General features: G+C 39.2%; 1 protein-coding gene across 5 annotated transcripts in view; it reads right to left on the bottom strand.

Moving 5' to 3' along the window:
* PAK1 (p21 (RAC1) activated kinase 1) overlaps nt 1–26682 on the bottom strand; it is a 130610-nt gene that overhangs the window by 40630 nt on the left and 63298 nt on the right. For 4 of the 5 annotated variants that reach the window (XM_036895470.2, XM_036895472.2, XM_036895468.2 and 1 more), the window contains exons 2-4: nt 19448–19658; nt 2848–2948; nt 2207–2354 (exon numbers count right to left, since the gene is read on the bottom strand). In XM_036895470.2, coding sequence (XP_036751365.2) covers nt 2207–2354; nt 2848–2948; nt 19448–19637 — 439 coding nt within the window. In that variant the 5' untranslated portion in view covers nt 19638–19658. The remainder of the gene's footprint in view (nt 1–2206; nt 2355–2847; nt 2949–19447; nt 19659–26682) is intronic. The other variant, XM_036895469.2, reaches the window with a different exon arrangement.

Raw genomic sequence — 26682 nt, 5'->3', positions numbered from 1 at the left:
AAACAGAAGTTCAGAGAGGGAAAGACACTCTTTCAGGGTTACATAAATCAGTGGCAGAGTAGGGCTAAAACCCAGAACTTTACTTTGGGTTGTCAATCTAGTCTACTTTTTTGCTCATCACTGACTACTAATTGGTATAGAAAATAAAGTGTTGGAAAATAAAAACTTGATAAATTGCCATGGAGGATTGTGCTTGGACTGTAGACAGCAAAGGGTTTAAAGGCCCAAGTTTAAAACACTTCTATCACATAACAATTGAGCCACCCTGAATAAGTTGCTTAGTTTCTCTGAGTCCAGTTCATTTCTCTGAGTTTGTGAAATGGAGATAATCATCCTTACCTTGCCTGCACCCTGGGCTATCATGAGAATCAGATAAAATAACTCATTTGCAAGTACATACAAACTGAGGCAGTGTTATTTTAATTAATAGTACGAGAAGCAGGAAAACAAGAAAAGGAGAGATATGATATTAAAAATAATCTGTACCAAATAAACAATTCTGCCCAGTATTGGCTCTGGTCTTCAACTTTTAGAAAACTAAAAATCCTGCATGTATATGTGTGCACACACACACACATACACAAACACATACACACATGTGTATGCATGTACATATACATGTGTGCACTTATACACATAGAAGATGTATGGACATATATTCACATATTCTATAGTTATACACTCAATGTTATTCATACATGCATGCACAGATGAACATACACACAAGTGCCTGAATGTGTATATCTATATGCATATTCATTCATGAATACTTAAACGAACTTTAATGTGCAAACCCACAGAGCTATGCTTCCCTATACACATATAGCATTTATACACATCTACACGTGTACACATAAAAACAGCAATTCTTCCAAAACTTTTGCTGCTGAGGCTTTCAACGTCAGCTTCTAATCTGATGTCTCCATGCCAACTCCTTAAAACAAAACTTCTAGTCTCCTCACTAGAAAACTTTACCACCCAGCACCACTCAACCCCAATTCCTCCTTGGAATGACCCAGACCCTCAATGGGAAAAGTGAGACAGACCCAGCAGGGCCAGATGTGAGGAAGGAAATACTACAGGGAACAGGCATGCCCCTCTCCTGGGCACCACCGCGGCAGCATGAGCAAAGCTGCAACCCGGCACCCTCACCATCTGTGCCCTTCGATACAAGCCAGACACTCGCTGGGGAAAACACCCTTCAAAATTAGCTAGTTCATCCTGGTTCTCACCTTCCCCAGCAGTACTGCCCTTTGAAAGAGAACAGCATGAACACTGGTAAGAGCACTGGTCTCAGAGTTAAGAGACCAGCTCCACCACCAATTTTGCTTCATTAGAAAGGCCCTTTTTTGGCTTAAATGCCTGCAAAACAAAGGGGAACTGGAAGTGGTATATACTAAGGATATTTCTTATTTTAACATCCTAAGACACTATATAAAAGGCAAGTTTCCAGAAATATAGGCTTTCTCATAACTTATCTAGAAAAAAATCGCTCTGCTATGGAAGGAATCTTCCAAATAGAGTTATTAAAGGCAAGCAGGAAACTCAAGAAGTGCTGGCCTAGGAATTAGGAGACCTGGATTCTAACCCCAATTCTGCTATTAAAAACACTCTGAAAAACATAGTCCCATAAATCTGTACGAGAGCATCCAAAGAACATTTATTATTATTGGCCTGTTTTTCATTTCACCGATAAAGAATTTTTTGAGGAAGAAATTGCGCTTGCCTTTTTAAAAGATTAAGTGTGTTATTAAATAACTTAATGATATTAAAAATGATGATAATGATAGCTACATTTCCACGGTCTCATTTTACAACCAAAAGGGAACTTTCACATCAACAAACTCATTTATTCCTCACTACAACCTCTTGGGATAGAAATTATTATTCCCATTATTGAGGCTCAAAGACATTAAGTAATTATTAGAACCTAGTGATTGTCAGAATCATCTTTCAGCACAAAGTCTATGTTCTTTATATATAACATCATGCTACTTACAAAAAAATGCAGTTTTAGAGTAAAGACTTAAGTTTGATGTAACAACCCATCATCTTGGCTCTCAAAGTCCAAAATTCCATTTTGTGCAATGTTGTCTCCACTCTGTCCAATACTTTCTTCCCTCAGCCCACACCGATAGGCATGCAGAGCTTTCCCACCCAAATGAAAACCCTCCATCTTCCAGACTGCCCTGGGCAGGCCCCATACCTGTAAAACTCATATACTTCTGGCTGTTGGAGGTCTTCTTTGAGTTATAAAATTCCAATACATCCAGGACAGCTTGTGGGTTTTTCTTCTGCTCTGACTTGGTGATATTTGATGTCTGAAGCAAGCGGGCCCACTGCTCTGGCATCCCCTGTAAGAGAGACATGCACAGCTGTCAGGAAGGCACAGTCACAGGGGACCCTGAAGGAAAGTCAGAGCTAACTCTGATACCTGCTAGCAGCTAGAGATGGTCTTGCACATTCCTTCCTCTCTATGCCCTCAGAGTTCCACACAAGCCTTTATTACATTATCTATCTCACTGCATTAGTCATTTTTTCAGATGTTTGCTCCTTCACCAGCCTAGTCCTCCTTTAGAGCAGGAACCATGTCTGATTTGTCTCCATATCATCAGTGCCCAGCACAGAGCCTGCTACCAAGGGGCCACTTAACAGGAATGGAGATCCAAAGGCTTGTCTGGTACAATTTTGGAGATGAGGAAAGTGTCCCTCTCATGAATATAAGAAGACAGTAATGAGGGTCTCAGACAAAGATAGAGGCATTGGGAAGACTAGGAAGGATTGAATCTAACAGTGCATAGCCAGGACTCGGAAAGACCACAGGCCTTTCTGTGACCCAGGACTTACTGTAAACTCCCCCGTGACAGAATCAAAACCAACATGAATTGTGTGCTCAAAATCTGAAGGAAGAGAAATCTCTGGCCGTTCCTTCTCCTTCTTTTTATTTGCTGCAAGAGAAATAAGAAAAAGGAAAAAAAAAACAGGGGCATTATTACATTCTTGGGCTTATTTATAAACTCTTTGTTGAGCTGTAGGCTTCTTTAGAGGCCAAGGACTGTCTACTTCACATGTATTTACAGAGCCCAACTTAGCCTGGAGTAGATTCTCAATGCACTGTTAAAGACTTCATTTTTTGTTGGAAAAGTAAGGGGGAGAAGCAGAAAGAACATTCACCAGGGTTAGTAGCTCTGGTTCTGCCACTAGTGAGCCATTTGATCCAAGGCAAGCCACTTCTTCTTCCTGAACCCTGGTCTCCCCATCTGTATGAAGAGGAGGTTTGCGTAGACAGTCTCTAAGACCCTGCCAGCCCTGCCAGCCTATATTTTATGAGCATCCCACTTGTTTCATTCTTGATTATGGGTTGCTTTAAGGTTCTAAACTACAGAATTTTATATTTCGAAGTTGTTTGAATAATATGAGCCACTAATATTTTATCGGGTGCTTACCAGGCAATAGTCCAAGATCTTTGCATGTATTAATCCACTTTAGCCTGACAGCAACCCTATCAGTTAGGTACTGTCATTATTGTTTTGCTGATAGAGAAATGAAGCACAGAGATTTAAGTTACTTGCCCAAAATCACATGGTTAGTAACTGGTGGCACCCAGACCCAAGCCCAGGCAGTCTGGCCCAAATCCTGAGCCCTAAACCACTATGCTATGCTGTCTCCCTAAGGTAGGATCTTAACAGATCATTAAGTCCAAAGACTTGCAGTCTTCTCTCTCCCATCAATGGTCTTGCATAAAGTAGGTGTTCACTAAGGTCCTGCTTATCTGGCAGAAAAAGCTTTATTATTTAAAAAGTTGTACTGCTGAAAAACAGAATGAACACAACAGGAGCAGACTCATAGACACTGAGAGTTACTCGTGGTTACCAAGGGGGATGGGTTGGGGCAGGGTGGGGGTAAAGGGGTACAGGGGCACAATAATTCACAATCATGATAAGTTGGTCATGGGGACAGTAGTACAGTATGGAGAATACAGTAAATGATTCTGTAACATCTTTCTATGTTGACAGTAATTGCACTAGAAGGGGTAAGGATTTAATAATATGGATAACTGTTGAACCACTGTGTTGTACATTTGAAACCAATGTAAGATTGTATATCAACAATACTTCAATTAAAAAACAAAAAGAGTTGTAGTGCTGAATTTAGGGGTTGGGCCTCCCCAAATGCCTACGTCCTAACTCCCAGTACTTCAGAATGTGACCTGACTTGGAAATAGGGTCACTGCAAGTGTAACAAGTTGAATTATAATTAGGTCATACTGGAGTGGGGTGGGCTCCTAGTCCAGTAAGAGCAGTGGCCTTAAAAGAAGGGGAAATTTGGAGACAGATGCACAGGAGGAGACCATATGAAGATGAAGGCAGAGAGCACAGTGATGCTTCTTCATGCCAAGAAACATCAAAGACTGCCAGCAAACCACCAGAAGCTAGGGGGGAGGCACAGAACAGAGTTTTTTCCTCATAACCTTCAGAAGGAACCAACCCTGCAGACACTGTGATCTTGAATTTCTAGCCTCCAGAACTGAAACAATAAACCACCTAGTGTGTGGTGCTTTGATATAGCAGTTCTATAATGAATAAGATTTTCAGGGTCTTGCTATTAGCTAGACCTCAGCAGACATATGCAAATGTAACCCAGCTGGAAGAGACTTCAATACCTTTCAAGGTTCAGCCAGAGAATCTTTCTTCCTAGATGGGGACCTACAGGGCCAAGATTAAAACATCTATAGAAACCCTCCTTTTTCCTCCTTCTTCCACCAGCCACAGTTTATCCTCTTTTAATGTCCTCAGGAGGAGGCAGAGGAGGTGGCCATTTGACTGACCTAAGCTTCCTGGGAAACTCCTACACGTCACCTGGGTTCAGAGGCTATCTGTAAAGCTCCGGTTTACTGAGCTCTTACCGTGTGCCAGGCATGTGCTAAGAATTCCATATGCATTATTTTGCAGAATATTTTTGCAACCCTACAAAACAGATATTAGCATCCCATTTTGTAGGTAAGGAAACAAGTACTTCTTCTTTTCAATAACTTGCTTGACCATTCCTGAGTTCCAGTGACAGGTTTGTCCTGCAGGTATTAGACCCTGGGCATCTAGGCAAACCAGAAATACCATGTAGGCCTGTGAGGCAAGTCCAGACCATCCTCTTCTTTAAGGCAAGCCAGCAAGGAAGGCCTAGAATCCCTGAGTCTCTGGTCTTCCCCACTACCAAACTGTCAAGGAAACCACTGAGTTTTCTCCCTGCAGAAGTTATTCTCCACACAGTCACAGTAATGGCACAAACATCCTTGGCTCCACAAGAAGTAAGACATTTTCCCTCCCAGAAATGCCCAGGATCATATTCCAGCAAGGCTCATGGCTGAAGACTGGAAGCCCAAAATTCACCATTAAAAAATTCCACTGAACAGTGTCTGAGAAGTTGACAAGGGTTAGACAGGGGCTGAATGCCAGGTTTGTCTGGACCTATCCTTAGATGTCTGATGAAAAGTGCAGGCTGAAGCCCGTGGGCTAAAATAAGGCGCCTAAACACGCAGTTAAGGCCCCAATGCCCAGGAAGAAAGAGCCTGGCTGCATTAATACGATCCACCTGTTCTATAACATCTGTTCTACTGCCTTTCCACATAGACATGTCTGAGTCTCATTACTAGACTGAATATTCCCAAAGGGCAAAGAAAGTATCATTACATCCTTCAGTACCCTATAAGAGACTTACATTTTATAATAATTACAATAATCACCTTCATTTGTATCATGTGCTAGTATTTACAAAGCACTTTCATATATATTAGTTCATAAGCACCTCAAAACAACTGTGTGACAAGAAGGGCAGTGATTATGATACTGTAACATAATGAATTATAAGAAATATAGTCACTGGCCAACAGGCACATGAAAAGATGCTCTACATCACTAATCATCAGGGAAATGCAAATTAAAACCACAATGAGATATCACCTCATGCCAGTTAGGATGGCCAATAACCAACAGACAAGAAACAATAAATGCTGGTGTGGATGCGGAGAAGGGGGAACCCTCCCTCCTACACTGCTGGTGGGAATGTAAATTAGCTCAACCATTGTGGAAAACAATATGGAGGTTCATCAAAAAACTAAAAATAGAAATACCATTTGACCCTGGAATCCCACTCCTAGGAATTTACCTGAAGAAAACAAGATTCCAGATTCAAAAAGACATATGCACCCCTATGTTTATAACAGCAGTATTTACAATAGCCAAGATATGGAATAACCTAAGTGTCCACCAGTAGATGAATGGATAAAGAAGATGTGGTACATATACACAATGGAATATTATTCAGCCATAAGAAGAAAACAAATCCTACCATTTGCAACAACATGGTTGGAGCTAGAGGGTATTATGCTCAGTGAAATAAGCCAGGAGGAGAAAGAAAGACAAGCACCAAGTGATTTCACTCATTTGTCGAGTATAACAACAAACCAAAACTGAAGGAACAAAACACCAGTAGACTCACAGACTCCAAGAAGGGACTAGTGGTTACCAAAGGGGAGGGGTGGGGAGGATGGATGGGGAGGGAGAGAGAAGGGAATTAAGGGGCATTATGAGTAGTACACATAATGTAGGGGGTTACAGGGAAGACAGTACAGCACAGAGAAGACAAGTAGTGACTCTATAGCATCTTACTATGCTGATGGATGGTGACTGCAATGGGGTGGGGGTGGGGGCTTGATAATATGGGTGAATGTAATAACCACAATGTTGCTCATGTGAAACCTGCATAAGATTGTATATCAATGATACCTTAATAAAAGAAAAAAGATTGCATATCAATGATACTTTAATAAAAAAAAAAAAGAAATACACTCAGATGACCAAATATATATTTCCCAGGTATATTTGGTCTTCATTCACAGTTCCCGAAAACACTTCAGAGCCTTAAAGGTGAAATGAGAGACTTTTGGACCCACCCAAGGGTGGGGACTGGAGGTTGCATCAGCCAATGGCTAGTGATTTAGTCAATCATGACTATGCAAAGAAGCCCTCACAAAAACCAATGAGAGAAGCATCTCTCTCTCTCTCTCTTCTTTCTTCTCCTGCTTCTCTGTCAGAGAGTGCTTCCACGTGCCATGCAGCCAGGCCCCAAGCTCCACCAGGATAGAAGCTCTGTGATTTGGGACCTTGCCCTGTGTATCTTCTCATCTGGTTGATAGCTTGTACCCTTTATTAAGCTGGTAAATGTAAGTGTTTTCCTGAGTTCTGTTAAGCCACTCTAGCAAATTAATCAAACCTAAGGGGGAGGTTGTTGGAACTTCCAATCTGGAGCCAGTTGGTCAGAAGCACAGGGCATAGCCTGAGGCTTACAACTGTTGTCTGGAGTGTGGGGGTGGAGGGCAGTCCTGTAGGCCAGAGCCCTTACCCTGGGGAATCCGGTGCTGTCTCTGGGCAGATAGCATGAGAATTGAGTTGAGTTCTTAGACACCCTGCTGGTGTTAGAAAATTGCTTGGTGATGTGTGTGGGAAGACCCGCTCCCACACAGACACACTGGAATAGGGTCCAGGAACTGGAAAGGAGTTGTACTGCTCTGTGTGTTGTACAGGTACCCACTTCACAGAAGAAGAAACAGAGGTTCCAAGAAGTTAATAAACCTGCCCAAGGTCATAGAGCAAGTGAGCAGCAGATCGTGACAGAACTGAGGTTTTCAGACTCCCAGCCCTAAGGCCATTATATTCTGTCACTCTGTCTCTTATGCATTGCTGCTGCTCATAATTATGTTCTCTCTCCTTTTTCTCCCAGTGCATTCTAGTCCCCAAGTTATTACTGACTTTTATCTTCTATAGTTATGAAATTTATTCATGCTTTTCTATCTTCATTGCCACCGCTCCATTTCAGGCATTATTATCTGTGGCCTGAATCATTCTAACAGTAACCTGTCAACTGTATTCTGGTCCGCTCCAATGCAAACAGCAGCCAGATGATCTCCAGCCTTGCTTTTCAAAGCAGCATCAGTATTACTTGGATGACTGTTGGAAATGTAGAATCTCATGCTCCACCCCAGACCTACTGAATCAGAATCTGAATTTTAATAAAATCCTAAATAATTCACATACACATAAAAGTCTGAGAATCAAAATAAGAAGAGAAACCACAGACAGGCAGGAAATATTTGCAAAAGATCTATCTGAAATACACACACACACACACATATCTGCAAAAGGACTGTTTTCCAAAATATACGAAAAGCTCTTAAAACTCAACAAAAACCCAATTGATAAAATGGGCAAAAGGCCTGAACAGACACCTCACCAAAGAAGATAAAACAGATGAAAATACGTTCAATATCATATGTCATTAGGAAACTGCAAATTAAAACAACAATGAAATACCACTATACACCTAGGAGAATGGCTAAAATCCCAAACTGACAGCACCAAACACTGAGAAGTATTGGAGCAATGAATTTTCATTCATTGCTGGTGGAAATACGAAACAGTACAGTCACTTTGGAAGATAGGCTGGCAGTTTCTTACAAAACTAAACATACTCTTACCATACAATCCACCAATTGTACTTCTCGGTATTTACCCAAACAAGTAGAAAAACTTGCACATAGATGTTTATAGCAGCTTTATTCAAAATTGTCAAAACTTGGAAGCAACCAGGATGTCCTATGTGGATGGATAAACTGTAGTACATCCAGAAAACGGGACATTATTCAGCACTAAACAGGAATGAGCTTATCAAAAACCTAGAGAGGACAATGAGGAATAAACACCTATTACTAGATGAAAGAACCAGTCAGAAAAGACTTCATATGTATGATTTCTACTGTATAACATTCTGGAAAAGGTAAAACTATAGAGACAATAGAAGGATCAGTGGTTGCCGGCGGTTGAAAGGAAAAAAGGATGAATTAGTGGAACAGAGAGGAATTTAAGGACAATGAAACTATTCTGTATATTACTAGAATGGTGGATATATGTCTTTGTACATTTGTCCAGACCCATAGAATATGCAACACCAAGAGTGGATCCAAATGTAAAATATGGAGTTAAGATGAATGGGATGTATTGATGCAGGTTCATCAACTGTAGCAAATGTATCAGGATGCTGGTGTAGGACATTACTAGTGGGGAAGGTTGTACATATGTGGGGATGCGAGGTATGCAGGAAATCTGTGTGCCTTCTACTCAGTTTTGCTGTGAACAAAAACTGCTCTGTCTTTTTAAAAAAAATAACGTTTGACAAAACAAAATGAACAAAACAGCAGTAGACTCACAGACACTGAGAAGTGACTGGTAGTTACCATAGGGGAGGGGTTGGGGTGGGTAGATGGGCAGGGCGAGGCAGATAAAAAGGCACAGAAAAGTCTCAATCATAATATAAGTTGGTCACAGGGATGGTAGCACAGCATGGAGAATATGGCCAATGATTCTGTAACATCTTCCTATGTTGACAGATAGTAGCTGTACTAGTGGGGGTGAGGATTTAATAACATGGGTAACGGCTGAACCACTGTACTGTACACTTGAAACCAATATAGGATTGTGTATCAACTATAATAAAAAATAAAATAAAATATAATGTTTTAGAATCTCTGCTCTGCAGACTTGTAACTTCCTCTTCATTTCCCATACTTGTGTTTCATATACTCTACACCAAATACGCTAAACCAGCGTAGTTCACCAAACATAATGGGCTCCTTCACACCTCCACATTTTTACAAGCTATCCCTTTACTCGTGAATCTTGCCTTTCCTTTTCCCTTCTTTTGCCACTTTACCACACAGAGCCTTTTATTTATCCTTTTCAGGTCTTTCTTAAAGGTCATCTCTTCTGGAAAGTTCTCCCTGACCTCTAGGTTGGGCAGTTCTTCACTCTCTCTTCTGTTCTCCCAGCACCATTACAGTAATTGCCTATTTTAAAGGTTTATCTTCCCCACCAGAATGAGTTCCAAGTGAAGGGGCCACACCCAACGCATCACAGATTCCCATTCCTAGCATATGCCTGGTACAAGGTAGGTACTTAGGACAATGAGTGAAGAAAGGAACAAATGACTGGACACCTAACTCAATCTGGCAAGCAGTATGCCTAAGACAGGCAAATTCTTTCTAGGGTAGTAATAAATGTTTCATTTTTACCAGCTCAAATCTGATTCTCACAATTCTTGTTACCCAGCTGCCGTTGTCCTATTTTAAGACCCTGCTCTGTGGGAGCTGAGAACATGGGCCAAAATAAATTCTGAAGTCCTAATGCCTCCAAAGACCCAGGACAACCCTGATGAAAGGGAACAAGGTGGGGGAAAAAAATAAGAAGGTCTAGAGTCCAGGCCAGTTTTGCCTGTACCACACCACATAGTCTGAGTTCTAGCTTTTTCATCTGAACAATGGAGAGAATGGACCAGCTGATTTTAAGAGCCCTTCCAGCTCCTACATTCCATGAGTCTATGAAAACAGAAAGATAAGCACTCTCAAAGCTCAGTAGCCAGTTTACTTCCTGACCTGGCATCTCCAGTTTTTCACACGTACTTCATACACATCATCTCATATAATCACCATGATCCTGAGAGGCAACTTTTACTTTTAGATTAGGAAACTGAATCGTGGACTTGCCTACAGTTATTGAAGAAACTGAAATTCCAAAGGTCTGGCTTCAAAACCAAGGCCCTTTACATTCTACTACCTTATCTCCCCTAAAAAATTTCAAGTTGATTCAAGAAAACATACACTGGTATAATGAGAATAAATAACATTAAATAATACATTTATTATATATAACACACTGCAACACACATAATCTTCCTTAATTCTTACAATCCTATGAGAAAGGTTATTACTCCTGTCATTTTACAAATGAGGAAACTAAAAAAGTTACATAATTTTCTCAAACTCATGTAGCTAGTAAGACTTGGCATTTGAATCCAAGTCTGATTCCAAAGGTTCTTTCCTCAATATCTTAATTTGCCCACATGCCAATTGCTGGGGCTTAAGCTACTTACACACTTGGCAATTTCCAGAAGCAGCTGCCTTGAGAAAGGGAAGGCCATGGGTTTACCAGGGTCCAAATTAAGCAGTCATTTATGACGTAAGTCCATCTGTCTTACTCATATTTACAATACATGGAACATGTTGCAGAACTTTGGAACTGCTTTCTGTTCCTAAATTTCCTCTAATTTGGTCATTTAAAAGACTGTAGGGAAAAACAATTACGTTACTTTCATGTTTTATATAGACTTTGGTTTTATATTTACAAACATTTTTATATATTATTTCTACTACATGTTATTAATCTATTATATAACATACCATCATATAGGCATGGAATGTCAAATACAAAAGGAACTTTGTAATGGAAACAACAAAGACATGGCTCAGAGGATAAGTAGTCTATAGAAAAGAGCCCCAGGGAAATGAAATCATTTAACACATGAACATACAGGGTAATGCTGAGGTTGGCTCTGCAGGGTAATGCTGAGGTTGGCTCTGCTTCCACAAGCCATGCTTTGCCCTGCAAACCTTTGCATATACTTCCCATATTCCCACCTCCAAATTTTTGCTCACTTTTTCTTCTCCTTGCCTGGAATGCTTTTCTGCTCATTTTCTCTGTCAAACTTTCAGCCATCTTTTAAAGACTGGTTTAAGTCCCCCTTCTTCCACGAAGGATTTCTTGACCTTTCCTCCCTCTGGGAATTCCCAAAATACTGATATTGCCATACCACCATGCACTTAGTCATTTCCTGTCATGTATGATTCCTTGCTGTTCTTAAGACCTACCTCCTTAATTAAAATGTAATCTTCTTGAGGACCAAAATCATGGCTTCTAATTAAAATCATTATACTTCTGAATCTCAAGTAGGCCCCAACATAGACCTTACTTAGCTCAAGAATACCCCAGATCATATTAGGAAATGACCTTAGAGACTATCTTATTCTACTCTTTGTGGAAAGAGGCCCTGAGAAATAAATTGAACTGCCCTGTGTCACAGGGTACATGGTGGGTCAGACTCAGGTCACCTGGTCAAGTCTTTTACCCCCTGTGATACCCCTGATCCCTACCGACTGATCTGACTGGAAGGAACTACCAACTCAAACAGCAGTTTAACACAGACCAGACCTGGGATGTAAGAAAAGAAAGGGCTTGGCTGCAGTGGGAGAGGAGGGGAGGTTGGAAGGAAAGGAAACCTAACTGGCAGGATTTATCCTTAGTGCTGTGAATGCAGGCTGAGAAGAACCGGCAGGACACTGGGCACCCGAGGCAGGAAACAGGAGAGACCTGGAGGGGCCATGCAGTTGCAGAGCCGCCTGGCACTCAGTGAGTCCTTCCCTGGAAGTAACAGTCACCTCCTTCATATGTGTGCAGACAAGGCCTTGTCACGTTCACTCTCTTACTGGCTCCTTACAACTCCAGGAACCACACAGCATGGATTGTCCCAGTTTTATAGCTGAAAAGGCTGAGGTCAGGCCATTAAAAGAAATTTGTCCTGGACTAGGAGTCAGAGGAAGATGGATCCAGTATTATCTCTGAAAATACTAACTCACTTTATGACCCCAGGAAACTCACTTTCTTTCTCTGAGTTCAAGTCTTCAATCTGCAAAACAGGTCGATGATCCATAATCAGGGTACTGATGAATACAGGTAATCACCTTTCTGGAGAAGATAATACCTGGAAGAACTCATGAAGGGTAAACAGGAGTTGGCCAGGCAGAGATGGGAAAGAGCATTCCAGAAAGAAACAGAATAAAACAAAGGCCCAGAGAAGTAAACAGTGGCCTTTGTCGCAGCTTTCCACCTGCCCAGCAAGTCAACCAGATTTCATAAACTCTTACTAGGGATGTACTCTGAGCCTGGGACTGAGAAAAGACACAGTGGAGAAAATAAAGCAACTCAGAATCCTGGTAGTCCCACATCCCAAGGCCACGAACTTCAGGTTCCCTTGACTACTACTGCTGGCAAACTTGTCTGTGGTGACTAGAAGTATAATCTAGAGGGATCTTATGAAAACTTATGTCTACAAAAAAAAAAAAAAACTTGTAAGTGAATGTTCACAGCAGCATTATCCAAAACAGTCAAAAAGTGTTAACCCAAATGTCCCTCAACTGATGATGGATAAATAAATAAAATATTGTATATCCATACAAAAGAACATTATTCATGATGGGGGGAGTCTAGTAAACAATGTTCCTCATGTAACTGTAGATTAATGATACCAAAATAAAAAATGAAAAAAAGAAAAAAGAAAAAAGAGTATTATTCAGTTATAAGAAGAAATGAAATCCTGATCCATAGATGAACTTTAAGAACTCTATGCTAAGTGAAAGAAGCTGGTCATAAAAGGCCACATACTGTATGATTCCATTTATATAAAACATTCAGAAAAGTCAAATCCATAGAAAGAAAATAGATTAGTGGTTGCCAGGGATTGGGGGAAGGGAGAAATGGGGAGTGACTACTAACAGGTACGGGGTTTCTTTTTAGGGTGATGAAAATGTATTGGAATTAGACAGTTGTAATGGTTGTACAATCTTGTGAATATACAAAAACAAGTGAATTGTACACTTTGAGATGGTGAACTGTATGATAATGTGAATTATATCTAAATTATTTAAAAAGTAAATGTAATTTACCATATTAACAAAGTAAAGGAGAAAATGTATATAATCGATTCAATTAATGCAGAAGGAGCACTGGCTAGAATCTGAATAAAACTGTGATTAAAACCTCTTAGTGAACTAGGATTACAAGGGAATTTGCTTAATAAAAGCTAATTACCAAAATACTAGAGCAAACATCATACTTAATGGTGAAATATTTTTTCCTCTGAAATGAGAAATAAGATAAGGGTGTTCCCTGCCACCACTTCTATTCATCAAAATACTGACGGTATTAGCCTATGCAATTAGAAAAGAAAAAGAAGTAAAAGGAGAAGGATTAGAAAGGAAGAAACAAAACTATCACAATTTATGGATAATATGATCATGTATGAACATAAAAAATTTAAAAAGGAGAAAAACCTTTACTTTAAAGATTTCAAAAACAGAACATAAAAAATTAGAAAGGAAAAATTAATTTGACTATAAATTTAAATTTTAAAATTAAATTGAAATTTCACTATATTAAAATTCTATCAAAGACACGATGTCATGTGTCTATCAAAGATATTAAGAGCATAAAAGAAGATATTTTCAACATTTTAACTGACAAAAGACTTGTATCTAGATAAGAACTCTTGAAAATAAGTAAGAAAAAAATTTTGAATGGGCAAAAGACTTGAACAGACATTTCACAAGAAAGTATAGCCAAATGACCAACTGGCATGAGAAATTGCTCAACCTCATTAAAGACAGTGCTAAGTGGTGACAAAAGGTACAATTCTTATGCAATGTTAGTGGAAATATAAGTTGAATAACTATGTGTTTGAACTTTGAACTTCTGGTATTATCAACCAAAGTTTAACATAAATATCTGCATGATTCAGCAGTTTCACCATGTATATGTACCCAGCAGACATGTGTGAACACATGCATAAAGAAATGTACAAGAATGGTCAGAAAACATTACTTGTAGCAGTCTATTACTGAAACCAACCTTATGTTCATCAATAATATAATGGAAAATACTCCTGTAAAAGAATATTACACAGCTACGAAAATGAATTATAACTAGTAAAAACACAGATAAATCTTATAAACAATGTTAATTTAAGCAAATGAAGGCAAAGAAAAGAATATACACTGTACAATTCTATGTATAGTAAATTGAAAAACAGGCAAACTCATTTATGATGTTTAATCTTTCAAAAAGAGAAATATTAGTGCCTGGAAGGGAAAATGTAGGGAGCTTCTAGGGTGCTAGTTATACATCCTGTTTTTCAGTCACAGCAGTGTCCACACAACTGTGGTCAATGTTATCATGAGCTGTACACTTCTGAAGTGTGCATTTTTCTATATAAAGATTTTTAAGTGCAATGGAGGAATTTATAAGAATCATGATCCATGAGCTATATATCACCTTACAGAGCATTTAGTCCAATTTACTCATTTTATGGATGAGAACGAAATTGAAGCCTAGAGAAATTCAGGGAGTTGTCCAAAGTCACACAAGAAGTAAATGGGAACATTGCAATAGGAACAAAATCCAAAGCAGAATATTTTTAAGTGCTACTTTCTTAGAAAACCTTGAATACGTAGTTGGTTGCTAAGGCCAGCTCCCAGTATATCATATGTACATTGATGCTTCCAACCCTGTTGACAACAACTAAGTAAGTGAACTAGGAAAAAAGAGAAGAAAGAGGGGAAGAAAGAGGAAAGGGAGAAGGTTAGAGTAAGAAAGAAATGAAGAGTATTTGAGATTTGTAGTTTTAAGATGTATATTTTTGGCCTCAGTTTCAAATATATTATTTGTTCCAGAGGTCCAGGCTTAGATTCCTGCTTCTGACATTACAGAGAACCCGTGAGAACTTCTTGGGCAACGTGTTCTTAGGTCTGCTCAGTCTCAGCGCACAAAACTATTTAATCTGGTCTTCCCATTAGCCCTGTCTAAACCAACAGGAAATACAGCATCTCTGTAGGAAGAGAATGGTATTTTACCCCAGGACCATTCTTTAATTCTACCTTGGAGGGACCCCATTAAGAGTTGTTATTTTGTAAATCTCCTAACAACTCTTCTAAGTGTTTATCACAGAATCCAAAAGAAAACCATGACTAAAAGCAGTAACAGCTACCAAAATTACTACCAAGACTTAATAAGGCTGCAATTTGAATAATTTTTCTCATCTTTCATCTTTAAATCCTTTCAGCAATTCCATGAGATAAATATTAGTATGCGCCCATATTACAGGTAAGATAACTGAGGCTAAGAAAGGTAGAGCAACTTACCAAACGTCACAAAGTCAGAGAGGGGCAGCAGTGATAAATAACTTCAAAGGCCTGAAACTCAAACATAGCTTCTTCTGTATACATTGTGCCTTTCCCACACTGAAGCTAAGTGAATATGCCAGTAACAGAATGGATGCCATTAAATGCAAATTTGTTAAAAAATAACTTAAAAGAACTAACCAAATCAGTTCTACTAAAGGCATTAGCCTGAACATCTCTAGGATAGGAGCCTCCAAACACTATATGGTATCTGAGAACTTAGAAGAATGAAAGAACACAGTCCGGAGGTAAAGATACAATAGTTCATATTCACTCTGTGCATTACAATTACGAGCATGTGACCCTGGGCGAGTCACTGACTCTGAGTCCAAGAGCATCAGTGTTGCACAATGGAAAGGTCCTTAGAAACAGACAGAGCTTCAATCCCAGCTCAGTGACTCCCTACCTAGAAGAGCTTGGGCAAATTATTTAATCACTATGAGCCTCTATTTACTGTCTACAATGTGAAATATTTATCTACCTGAAAGGACTGGTATATTTCACTACTGTTAAAGCTCTTAATAAAATGTGTGGTAACTAGCAAGCATTTAATAAATAGCAGCTGGGTTACTGTCATTTTATGGTTATTACTATTGTGTTATTACTATTTTTATTATTATTCTGAGGATCAACTAAGGTAAAGAAAACATAGGCACTTTCTTTACCTTAGCTGTACCTTACCTTAGCTAAAATGTAAGCTAAAGAGCTTTACAAACATGTGTTATCACTAACACAAGAAAGTGTCAGAGCAAGATTTCCCAAACCACTCATTAAGACAGAGAAGAAACTGAGACAGAGGAAAAAGAAGAAAGAATCATCCTGATTTTATGTAACTAGGTATCACAAGCTTGAGGAAATAAAGTAGAAAAAGAAGCTGGAACCCTCATGTATCCTAACTTTAACCCTAAATTTAGCCTAGTCCATTTGGCTTTCTGGTAGCATGGGAAATAAGGCTGACACTGCAAAAGCCCATGTTACAGTATAGCCATCCAAGTTTCAGCACAAATCATTGGCCTTATTTATGTTTTTAAACGATTCATTTTTAAGAAGCACCTCTCATTGGTTCAGCTGGACTAATTTGAGCTCAAGGCAGTAAAAGGCTCCAAACTTGGAGAGAGAAACACTGACGTAGTCCAGTTTTAAAATTAACTTTGTTAAACTCTTCCCAGGCTCAGAGAATTCCACTTTGGCTGCTGAAAATGCAGCCAGAAAGATTCCAAACTAAATGCTACTGGACTTCTTAGGATAAACCAAAGGCTCCAGATCCTAACCACAGGAACCAGGCTTTCCCACATGGAATTCTGCAACTTAGCTTCACCCTATTATGGGCCTTCAGCTATAGCTTCTTCCAATCATTTATGCATTCCCCCAAGCACACAGTGAAGCCATGCAAAGTAGGCAATGAAGGAGGCAAAGTATTAGGTAATGCCCACAAATATTCTAACCATTGCCAGCTCAAATCTCAACCACTACCACGGCCCACAGAGAACTCTTATTTCTCATTTTCCAAATCTCCTTAGAGACCCAAAACAAGCCCTCTGGAAATTCTGGCTCCAAAAGTCTAGGTGGGACCCAGGCATCCATATTTTTTAAAAGCACTGTGAGTGAGTCAGATGTGTAATCTGGGTTGAGAACAATTCACAGAGATAGTATCTTATGAGGTAACAGATACTTTAGAAAACTTAGCTCCACATTCATCCTTGCACTTTCAGCTGGGAGACAGTGAGCACTGTACTTTTCTCTAGGCTTTAGACTCCCCAGCTGAAAAATCAGTTGTTGTGGGTATCAGATAAAACAAGAAATGAGGATTCCATTAAAACAAACAAACAAATAAAACCCTCATACTTATATAGTGTTTAGAAAATGCTTTTACATTCACTATGTCAAATGGCAAAAAACTCCCAGTGATATGGGGAGGATGGGAATTATGATTATACTCACCTTACAAATGAGGACACTGGGGTTAAAATAAATACGTAAGAGGAAAAGAAATCACAGTTAACAAATATCAGAGGTAGGACCAAATCTAGGTTATCTAAGTTCAGTTCTAGACCATTTCTCAATGCAGCTGATATAAATTCTCCAATATTTATGAAGGGCATAGCACTCAAAAGACTGCCAACACTGCTGTGTATCCTGCTAGGACTAAGTTAAGCACAAAGAAGCAGGTCAACAAACGCTTACTGGGTGCCTGATAACATCAATGAACACAAAATGAGGCAGAACAAAGGCTCCAAAAAAACCTCATGCATTTCATTTGATGTACTATTAACTACAGCCATCCAGGCTCTTAAAGCAAAGGGGTGAAACCTATGTGCTCAGGGCATGTATAGAAAATCTATAATCAAGAGATGAAAGGGAGGTTACTAGATCATTTCACAGAACTTCTTATAACTCTGTGTTTCCTACCTCTATGCTTTGAATTTACAGAGATGTGGCTTTGATCTTGAGCTATAAGATCTATTTTCAGACCAAATTTGGCCTAGGGTTACTAAAGCGAGGATTTCCAGAAGAACTTCTGGGTTTACAGCTTTATCAGTGATCAAAGTACTTTGCAGTGGCCTGGTTTCTTCTCACCTACATAAACAACCTGATCCAACTTCACCTTTGTAATATCTCATTCATATAATTATAGGATATCAAAACTGTGAGAGACTGTATATGCCTACTAGTTTGACTGATTTTTCAGATGAAAGCACTGAAGTCTATGAGAAGTAACTGACACAAAGCAGGCAGCCAATTTATGTGAAAACCAAGACTATAACCCAGATATCCAGACCTCTACCTCACCATTTAATACATAAGATCATCTCTTCACAGTTCCCAGTGATGTCTGATGGTTAAGCTTGTTTCCATCTGCTGTTTTAGGCCAGAATCTTCTCTTTTTTTTAAAAAAGAGTTTTACTGAGACATAATTCACATACCATACAATCCACCCATTATGTCCAATCCAGTGGCTTTTAGTATACTCTCAAAGCTAATTCATTTATATAGCAGCTGCCAGCTTCCTAGGTAGAGGGGCTGTGATCTAGGTAGTGTTATTCTCTCCTAGAATCTTCACAGGTGACTATCCCCACAATCAATTTTAGAATATTTGGGTGTGAGATCAGGACATATAAATAAAGCAGAGACAATCAAGAATCTGGAAAGAAGATATTCCAAGTGCAAGTAGTTTGGAAAAAACAGTTCCAAATGAAGACTTTTCAATATTTCTTATATTTTGTGAGTTCACAAATGGTTTAAGTACTTTAAAAGTAAGTAAGTATATGGCTTCAGATAGTCCAAAATCTGGGAAGAGAATAATAATTTTCTTAGAATTTTGCTCAAATATAGGTAATAGAGTATAAAAATGGGTCTACTTTCCATTTGACTTCAGCCACCTTTGGAAAGAAAGACAAAAGAAATATTTAATAGGGGAAATAAACGCTATTAAAGGAAAATTAAGTCAAGGAAGGGACAGATCTTTTACCCAGGTTACAAAAAAAAGGTTGTTTTTGTTTTGTTTTGTTTTGTTTTTAAGTATACAAATGATGAGAAAGAAATTAAATACCGTACTTTTATCTCCAGGTAAGATGGATCGGTAAAAGCGGTCCTTCTTTTTCTTCTCCTCTGGGTTTGGAGGCAGAGGTTTGGAACCGTGGTTAAGGGTTCCTGCGTCTTTGCTGCCAGCTCCAATCATAGTGCTGGTGTTTCTCATCGGAGGGGCAGGGGGTTTGTCTTGAATGTCTAGGCCGTTATTTGACATCGTCACCACCACCAGCAGCTACTGGAATCAGAAAGAAGAACATTAACTCTTTTATTGTTTTTGAACAAAAGGAAATAACGTGTTGAAAAATTTAAAAGACTCCAAGTTATACAGCCCTGCCTCCAGGGCCTAGCTCAAGCCCTTCCACTGTGCACCATGACGACCGCTGTCTTCTTCAGTCAACAGTACTCAAAGATGTCCTGACTACTCTGTCTACAGAAAACCACCATGATGGAGTTTAAAAGGCAGAAATTTGGCTCAGCTCAGTTAAGTATGAATCCCAGTGCCACTTACTAGCTTTAGAGAAATCCCTGACCAACTTTGGGCTCCATGTATTCACTGTTAGGAAGATTAAATAAAACGGTTAACAGCATCCCATGTAGTGAGTTCTCTGCCAACCTCTAGGAAAATTGTGTTTTCTCTCTGGAAGGGACTTTATCACTATCTGAAGGGTCAATAAAGCTGCTGGTTTTGTAAATACAGTTGACCCTTGAACAACACAGGTTTGAACTGTGTGGGTCCACTTATACGCAGATTTTAAAAATATATTAGAAAATTTGGGGGAAACCTGCAATATTTGAAAAAATATTTTCTGTATCTTACCTATTGTAAGAATACAGGATATAATACATATGACACAAAATATGTATTAATCAACCATTTATGTTATTACTGAGGCTTCTGGTCAACAGTAGGGTGTTAGTAGTTTAAGTTTTGGGGGAGTCAGATGTTACATGTGGGCTTGTAACTGCACAGGGGTCGGCACCCCAACCTCATGCTGTTCAAGGGTCAGCTGTAGTCTTATTGGAACACAGTCACATCAGTTCACTTACAAATAGTCTATGGCTTCTTTCACATTCCAATGGTAGTAGTTGCAACGGAGAATGTATGTCCACAAACCAACAATATTTGCTGCCTGGTCCTCTACAGGAAATGTTTGCTGACCCAGGCCTATATTGTCTCTCCAGTACCTCCTTCCGCTAAGAAATTTAACCTTATCCTAAATACATGATGGCCAATGCTATAATCACCCTGTACTAGGTGATGTTGAATTTACTGGCAACCTCCAACACTTCTAGGAAATAGAAGGAATAAAATTTAAAGAAAGGAGAAAAATCCCTATCACTGGTACCAATGGTTTTAATGAAGATAGATGTTATTATGTTAAATAAGTTCTCAACAATGGATGAACATATATGTACCCAGAGTGAATAAAAGTTCTCATTATTTTCCCATGCTACAGTGGAAATTATATCTTTAACCATGATTATTTACTTAGAATGCAACATGCTCCTTGGAGTCAACCATAACTGTGATTTAGAGACTAAAGTTTCTGATTTAAAAAACAAGACTAGCATAAAATAAGAGGTTTTTTTAGAAATACAGATGCTCTGGTTTGACCTCCACAAATTTTGATTTAGTATAGCTGGGTTAAGGCCAAAATTCTATAATTTTAAAAATTAATTATCCTAATGCCAGCGAGATGTGAATACCACTGCTTAAGATGCCAATTACTTAAATGCCATGACCAAAATCTCTAGAGGTCTTAACATTTTCTAATATGTAGAAGTAAATGGTTCCCTGCACCCACTTTTTTCCTCAATTCTTTCTCCACAGACCATCAGTGATCTTAAAACACACCACTCCTCTACTTAAAACCCTTCATTGACATCCCAGAATAAAAGCTAAAGTTCCTCAACTCGCTTTTGAAGGCCCTCCTATTATTTAACCTAGCCCACCCATCAGCCTTATTTTCTTACCACTCCAATTCCCCTTACATTTTAGCCACACCCAACTTCTTCCAATTACCATAGCTTTCATACTTCCATTCCTTTGAAATGCTGTTCCCTCTGCTTAGAATGCAAATTTCCCTAACTCTAAACTGTGAATTAACTCATCCTTTGACTGTTATTTCTTCCATGAAGCCCTTTGGAAATGTTCTCACCTCCAAGAAGTTAGATGTCCCTCCTCCTTCAGACCCCCAAAGCAGTGGATATATTTCCAAGTTATCACATTTATTCTTACTATGTTATAATTGTTTTTGCCAGGAGCCAGAATGTTCCCCAAAGGCTGGGTCAGATTTTATCACCTTGGCAATCCAAAAGTGTTTAACATAGTGTCTGACTCATAGTGGACTCAATTAATACTTTAATTAAACAGAAGTTTACACAGGGCTGTATACCTTTCCTTTTAAGTTTAGTACAGATGAAATTCTAGGGTCCTTTACTATCTGACTTCAACCTGCCTTACAAACTTGAGCCACCACACCCGGACAAGGCTTACACTGAAATTACACCTCAGAAATCTGTCCTACTAATTTTGCCAAGTAGTCTCTTATGCTTCTTCTGATCACCAAAGCTTCTTGTCAATGATTTCTCCCTCCTCTGACTGATAAAAATCTTACTCATTTTCAAGTCCAAATTCAAACTTCACCTGCTGGTATAATTCATCCTGACCTACCTCTGGCAAACCAACTGATCCTTCTCTTTTTGAACAAAAGAAATCAAATAAGCAAAGGCAACCTGGTTAATCTAGATGAACTTTCTCAGTGGTGTGTTTTTTATCCATCTCTTCCAGTTTCACTTTGTAGATCTGCCTTTGCTTTCCCTCCCAGCCCTAACTCAACTTGCTCAGCAACCCCAGAGAGAATTTCTACTGGGTCAGTTCTCAAGTGGACATTCCCACTCACTCCGGACTGCCAGTTCCAAAATTACACTCCCTGCGGCCACCTGATACTCTAAGCAGGCTCTTCCTTGAGCCAACAGTTTCATCGAATGTAACTCCCTTTCAGTACCACAGCTCAGGATTGTGCCAAGAAAGCCCTCATCAACCTTTCTGATACAGACTTTTCTTCACTTCTCAGTTCTTTCACTTGGAGAATTCTCGGTGGTAGATCTCCATTTTCAAAAAGATTCCAAGTTATGAAAACCTAAAATCTGTTTTTGGAATACAATGTTTGAATCCTCTGTGGCACATTCCAGCCGAGATCATCCAGCCTATGCTCGGAAACCTCCAGCAATAGGAAATCTATAGGCTCAAAAGTCAGCCTAGTCTATCTTTGGTCATCTCATTTAGAGAATTCCCATTTCTATTAAGTTCTGTCTGTCTCAAACTGCACTGCAATTATTTGTTTACACATTTGCCTCTCCCTACTCTCCCCTCTCCTGCCAGACTTAGATTATGAACTCCTCAAGAACAAAGATTAGTCTTATTTATTCCTCTATCCCCAACACCAGTCCTGGCACAAACATAGGTAATCAATAACAAATGAATAATTTAAAGAACAAGTGAGTAAATGAACAAATAAACAAAAGCTATTTCCATCTGTTGGTCCTAAATCCTATCTCAGGACTCCAGAAAAGTCTTTTGCCTCTTCCCTGACAGAACTTCAGGTACTTGAAATCATCTTTCAAGACCCCCCAAATCTATTTTCTCAACACTAAATACTTTCAACTATACTCACAGAACACAATCTGGTGCCTTGTTAATCCTTCCCTCTGAACTTACTTGGACTTAATGTTTTTATACTACTTTCCAGTTTCCCTGCAACCTTCAACCTGTCCTTTCCTGTGGGTTCTCCACAAGTCTTTACTCTCTTCACATTTCATAGATTCCCCTCACTGTTCATTTTGTCCAACTATACTTAGCACAAAAATTTAGCATATTTTAAATCCTATGCTATTTTAAACCATTTACAAGAAATCAAGCCCAAAACGTCAATCTTGAGAGGGAAAAGAAGAAACACACTCAACTCTAGAAGGAGACCAAACATGTCTCACATCTTGTAACAGTCTCAGCAAGCCCAAGATTTGGGAGGATGACAAGCCAATGCCTTCTGACATGCTGCAGTATGAAGCTAGGTCTGAGGCCAACATTTAGAATGATAGTTCAGATGGCCCTTCCATCCATCCTCAACAACAAACTAATAAAACAGAGAGAAAGATACACTGACCATGTTTTATCAATACCCCAGAGGCTCAGAAGGCCTAGTGAGTTATAAGCAATGAATACACTGAAATACCTATTATGAAGCAACTGAATGGTTCTACAATAAATGCAGATCACTGTAAGATTTCCACAAGGCCACAGGTATGGTGAAGGTGACTGGAGTGAAAACTGGGAGACCTGAGTTAGCATCCCGGCTCTGTTATTTATTAGCTATGTTCCTAACAGAAGTCCTTTCATCTTATCAGCTGTGATTTATTGTTTCCCACTATGCAGTCTCTAGACAGATACTGGTCCAGAGGCAACCAAGGAGGAGAAGTGATTTTTGTCTCTTTTGCTGTAAAAAGCATAAAGATACAGTGCTAGAGTCAAAAGAGGGACAGAAAAAAGGTTTCAAGTAGCCACTGTGTGTAAGGTACTTTACATATTAATGAAGCTGGCCAGGGCTTGAGGGAAGGTGTACAGTCACCAGAGGACTTCTTCCCGTTTGGTCACATCTGGACTCCACAGCCAGCAGCACAAAAGAGCACCAAGATAATCAAAGATTTTAAGACACACATAACATTAAAGCTGGAAGCAACCTTAAGTGGTCATCTAATCTGATGCCCTCATATAACAGGTAGGAATACTTAAGTCCAAAAAGCAGGAGGAAATCACCCAAGATCACAGAATTTTAAAAGTGGGTTTTGGAACCATGTCTTCAGACCCTCTGCCAAAGGATTTTCCAACTACACTTGAGGTAATTCTAGCCCCTTTGTGCCTTTTTTGACCTGAATTCTGCCACTTCTGATTTATGTTTAGATCAGTCAAATCTATTTGTATAAGCATGTTTGGGCTGGGCTTGATTGATATTTACCAAATGTCTGCCATGAGCTAAGCACCTGGGAAGATAAATAAATTCTCAGTCCTCAAGTCAGCTATGTGAAAGTTATGTAAACCTTCTGCAGTAGTTGCAGGTTCTTCATTCAAGTAGAATTCAAATAAATACATTTTTAGAGTACATATAAGGTGCTATGCTAGAAACAAGGGACACAGAGATAAATAAATGAGTAAAATATGATCCCAACTCCAGAAGTTCTCAGTCTAATAAGACAAGCCCTAGAAAACCACAATGGCAGGCCAGTTATGAAGACTGCGATATAATAGCACAAGCAGTGAAATGTCAGAAGACACAGAAAGGAAAAGACACAGAACTGAGGTGATCAGGAAACGTTCATAGAAGAGGCGGTATTAAAAGTAGGGGCTTAAAGAATAAATAGGTCAGACTTACTGGACTATTAGAATCACCTGTAAGCTTTTTAAAACACCAGCTGAAGTACTTAGGGGGAAGTATACTGATATATGCAATTTACTTTGAAATGCATTTTTTTAAAAATCAGAGATTAATGGATGAACATAGGAATGTGATATTATATACATGTCAATACATAATATATAATGGATGTGATAAAGCAAGTATATGAAAATGCTTAGGGAAGAAGAAACTCTGTGGTGGTTATACAAGTATTCACTATAAAATTCTTTCAATTCGGTTCTGTGTTTGAAAATTTTCCTAATAATAAGAAATACTAGTAGTTGAGCTCTAATATAACTGGTCTGGTACAGGCCCAGGCATTGGTATAAGCCTATAAGCCCTGAACCAAATAAAACAGACAATAAATAAATGAATATTTTGATGGAGAACGATGATGGCAAATGCATCCCAGACTATAGGAATAATGGAAGTGTGAAACTACAATGTGGTAGAATGCAGCATGGAAATGAAAAAGTAGGACACACAATCACAGGGGGCCTTTTTTATTCTGTATTACATACAACACTAGTCAGAAAAATGGTCCATTCTAAGCAGTTCTAGATCTGTGCAGTGAATGTCGCATGTTAAAAATAAAAGATGACACTGTTGATTTAAAAAGGCTGTGGAAAGATGACAATGAGAAAAGAGGTGTTGCCTGGAGGAGGGGACCAGCTGCTCTCCGTCTGCACTGAGCTCACACAATGGGACTTGAAGTGTAGGACAATCCTCTAAACTGCCTAACAGAGTTGCTAAAATTCTAAAAAACAGTTTCCCCAGAGAGCCTCCTAGACTATCTATCTTTAGCCATTATTTAGGGCCAATATTTTAATTGGCCCTAACATTAGATAACACTTTGGAGTTTACAGAAGACTTGGAAATCTATTTGGTTGGTATCATTTTTCTTATTCATTCATGCAAATATTTACTTATCACCTGCTGTTTGCCAGGCTGTGCAAGGTGCTGGGGGTAAAACCGTGAATAGGTCAGAAGCAAAATCTCAGAGATGCTGCCAGTTACCCAGGTTCACAGAGCTAGTGGGCAGCAAGTGGAGGCAGGGATCTGAAAGTAAGTCTGTGTAATTGTAGGACCACCCCCTTTCCTCTACACCATACCTCATTGTTCACTCGAGGGGAAAAAGGAGTGGATTAAATAACATCTAATACTCATTCAGGCCATTATTTAAGATGAAGAAGGGAAAGGAAGAATAAAATCTGTTCCATATTTATCACATTTGTCAGTTTTCACAACTCAGAGCAACCGAGACTGGCATGGCCAACACTCCACCCAGGACTGGGGAGTACTGCATGCCCTTGACACCTGGTTATGAGAATTTGATCTTTAATTAAGTTGTGCCAGGAAGTTTTCTTTGGCAGGAGCCTGGAATGCTATGGTCTTGAATTTGCTGAGGGATGTCCTTCTGAGAGTCAAAGACACTCACACTTTGTAGCCTCCAGCCTCTTGTTCTGGTTTAGCAACAAGAAAGCAACTGCTGAGGTAGCAGGGAGGAAAACTGGAGGCTGCTTCTGGGCTGTTGGCAAAGCTACCTTAATTTCTGATTCTCAATTTCCTCTTACATAAGATACAAATAAGACAACTCTATAGAGGTATCGTGAGAATGTAAAGGCATATATAAAAGCACCTACTATGATGTCTGGCACAAAATGTCCAATAAATATTTGTTCTCATCCCTCACCTGTCTTTCTAGTTTCATCCCTACTTTTCCCTAATCTTGTCATTCCAGCTCAAAATGCTTCCATGCACTTGCCTTTACCCATTGTTCTCTCTGCCTAAAATGCCCCAATTTGT

The sequence above is a fragment of the Manis pentadactyla genome, chromosome 9, assembly GCF_030020395.1.
Source record: "Manis pentadactyla isolate mManPen7 chromosome 9, mManPen7.hap1, whole genome shotgun sequence".
Lineage (NCBI taxonomy): Eukaryota > Metazoa > Chordata > Mammalia > Pholidota > Manidae > Manis > Manis pentadactyla.
Note: the sequence above shows the minus strand (reverse complement) of the source record. Positions and strands in the feature narration are given on the sequence as shown.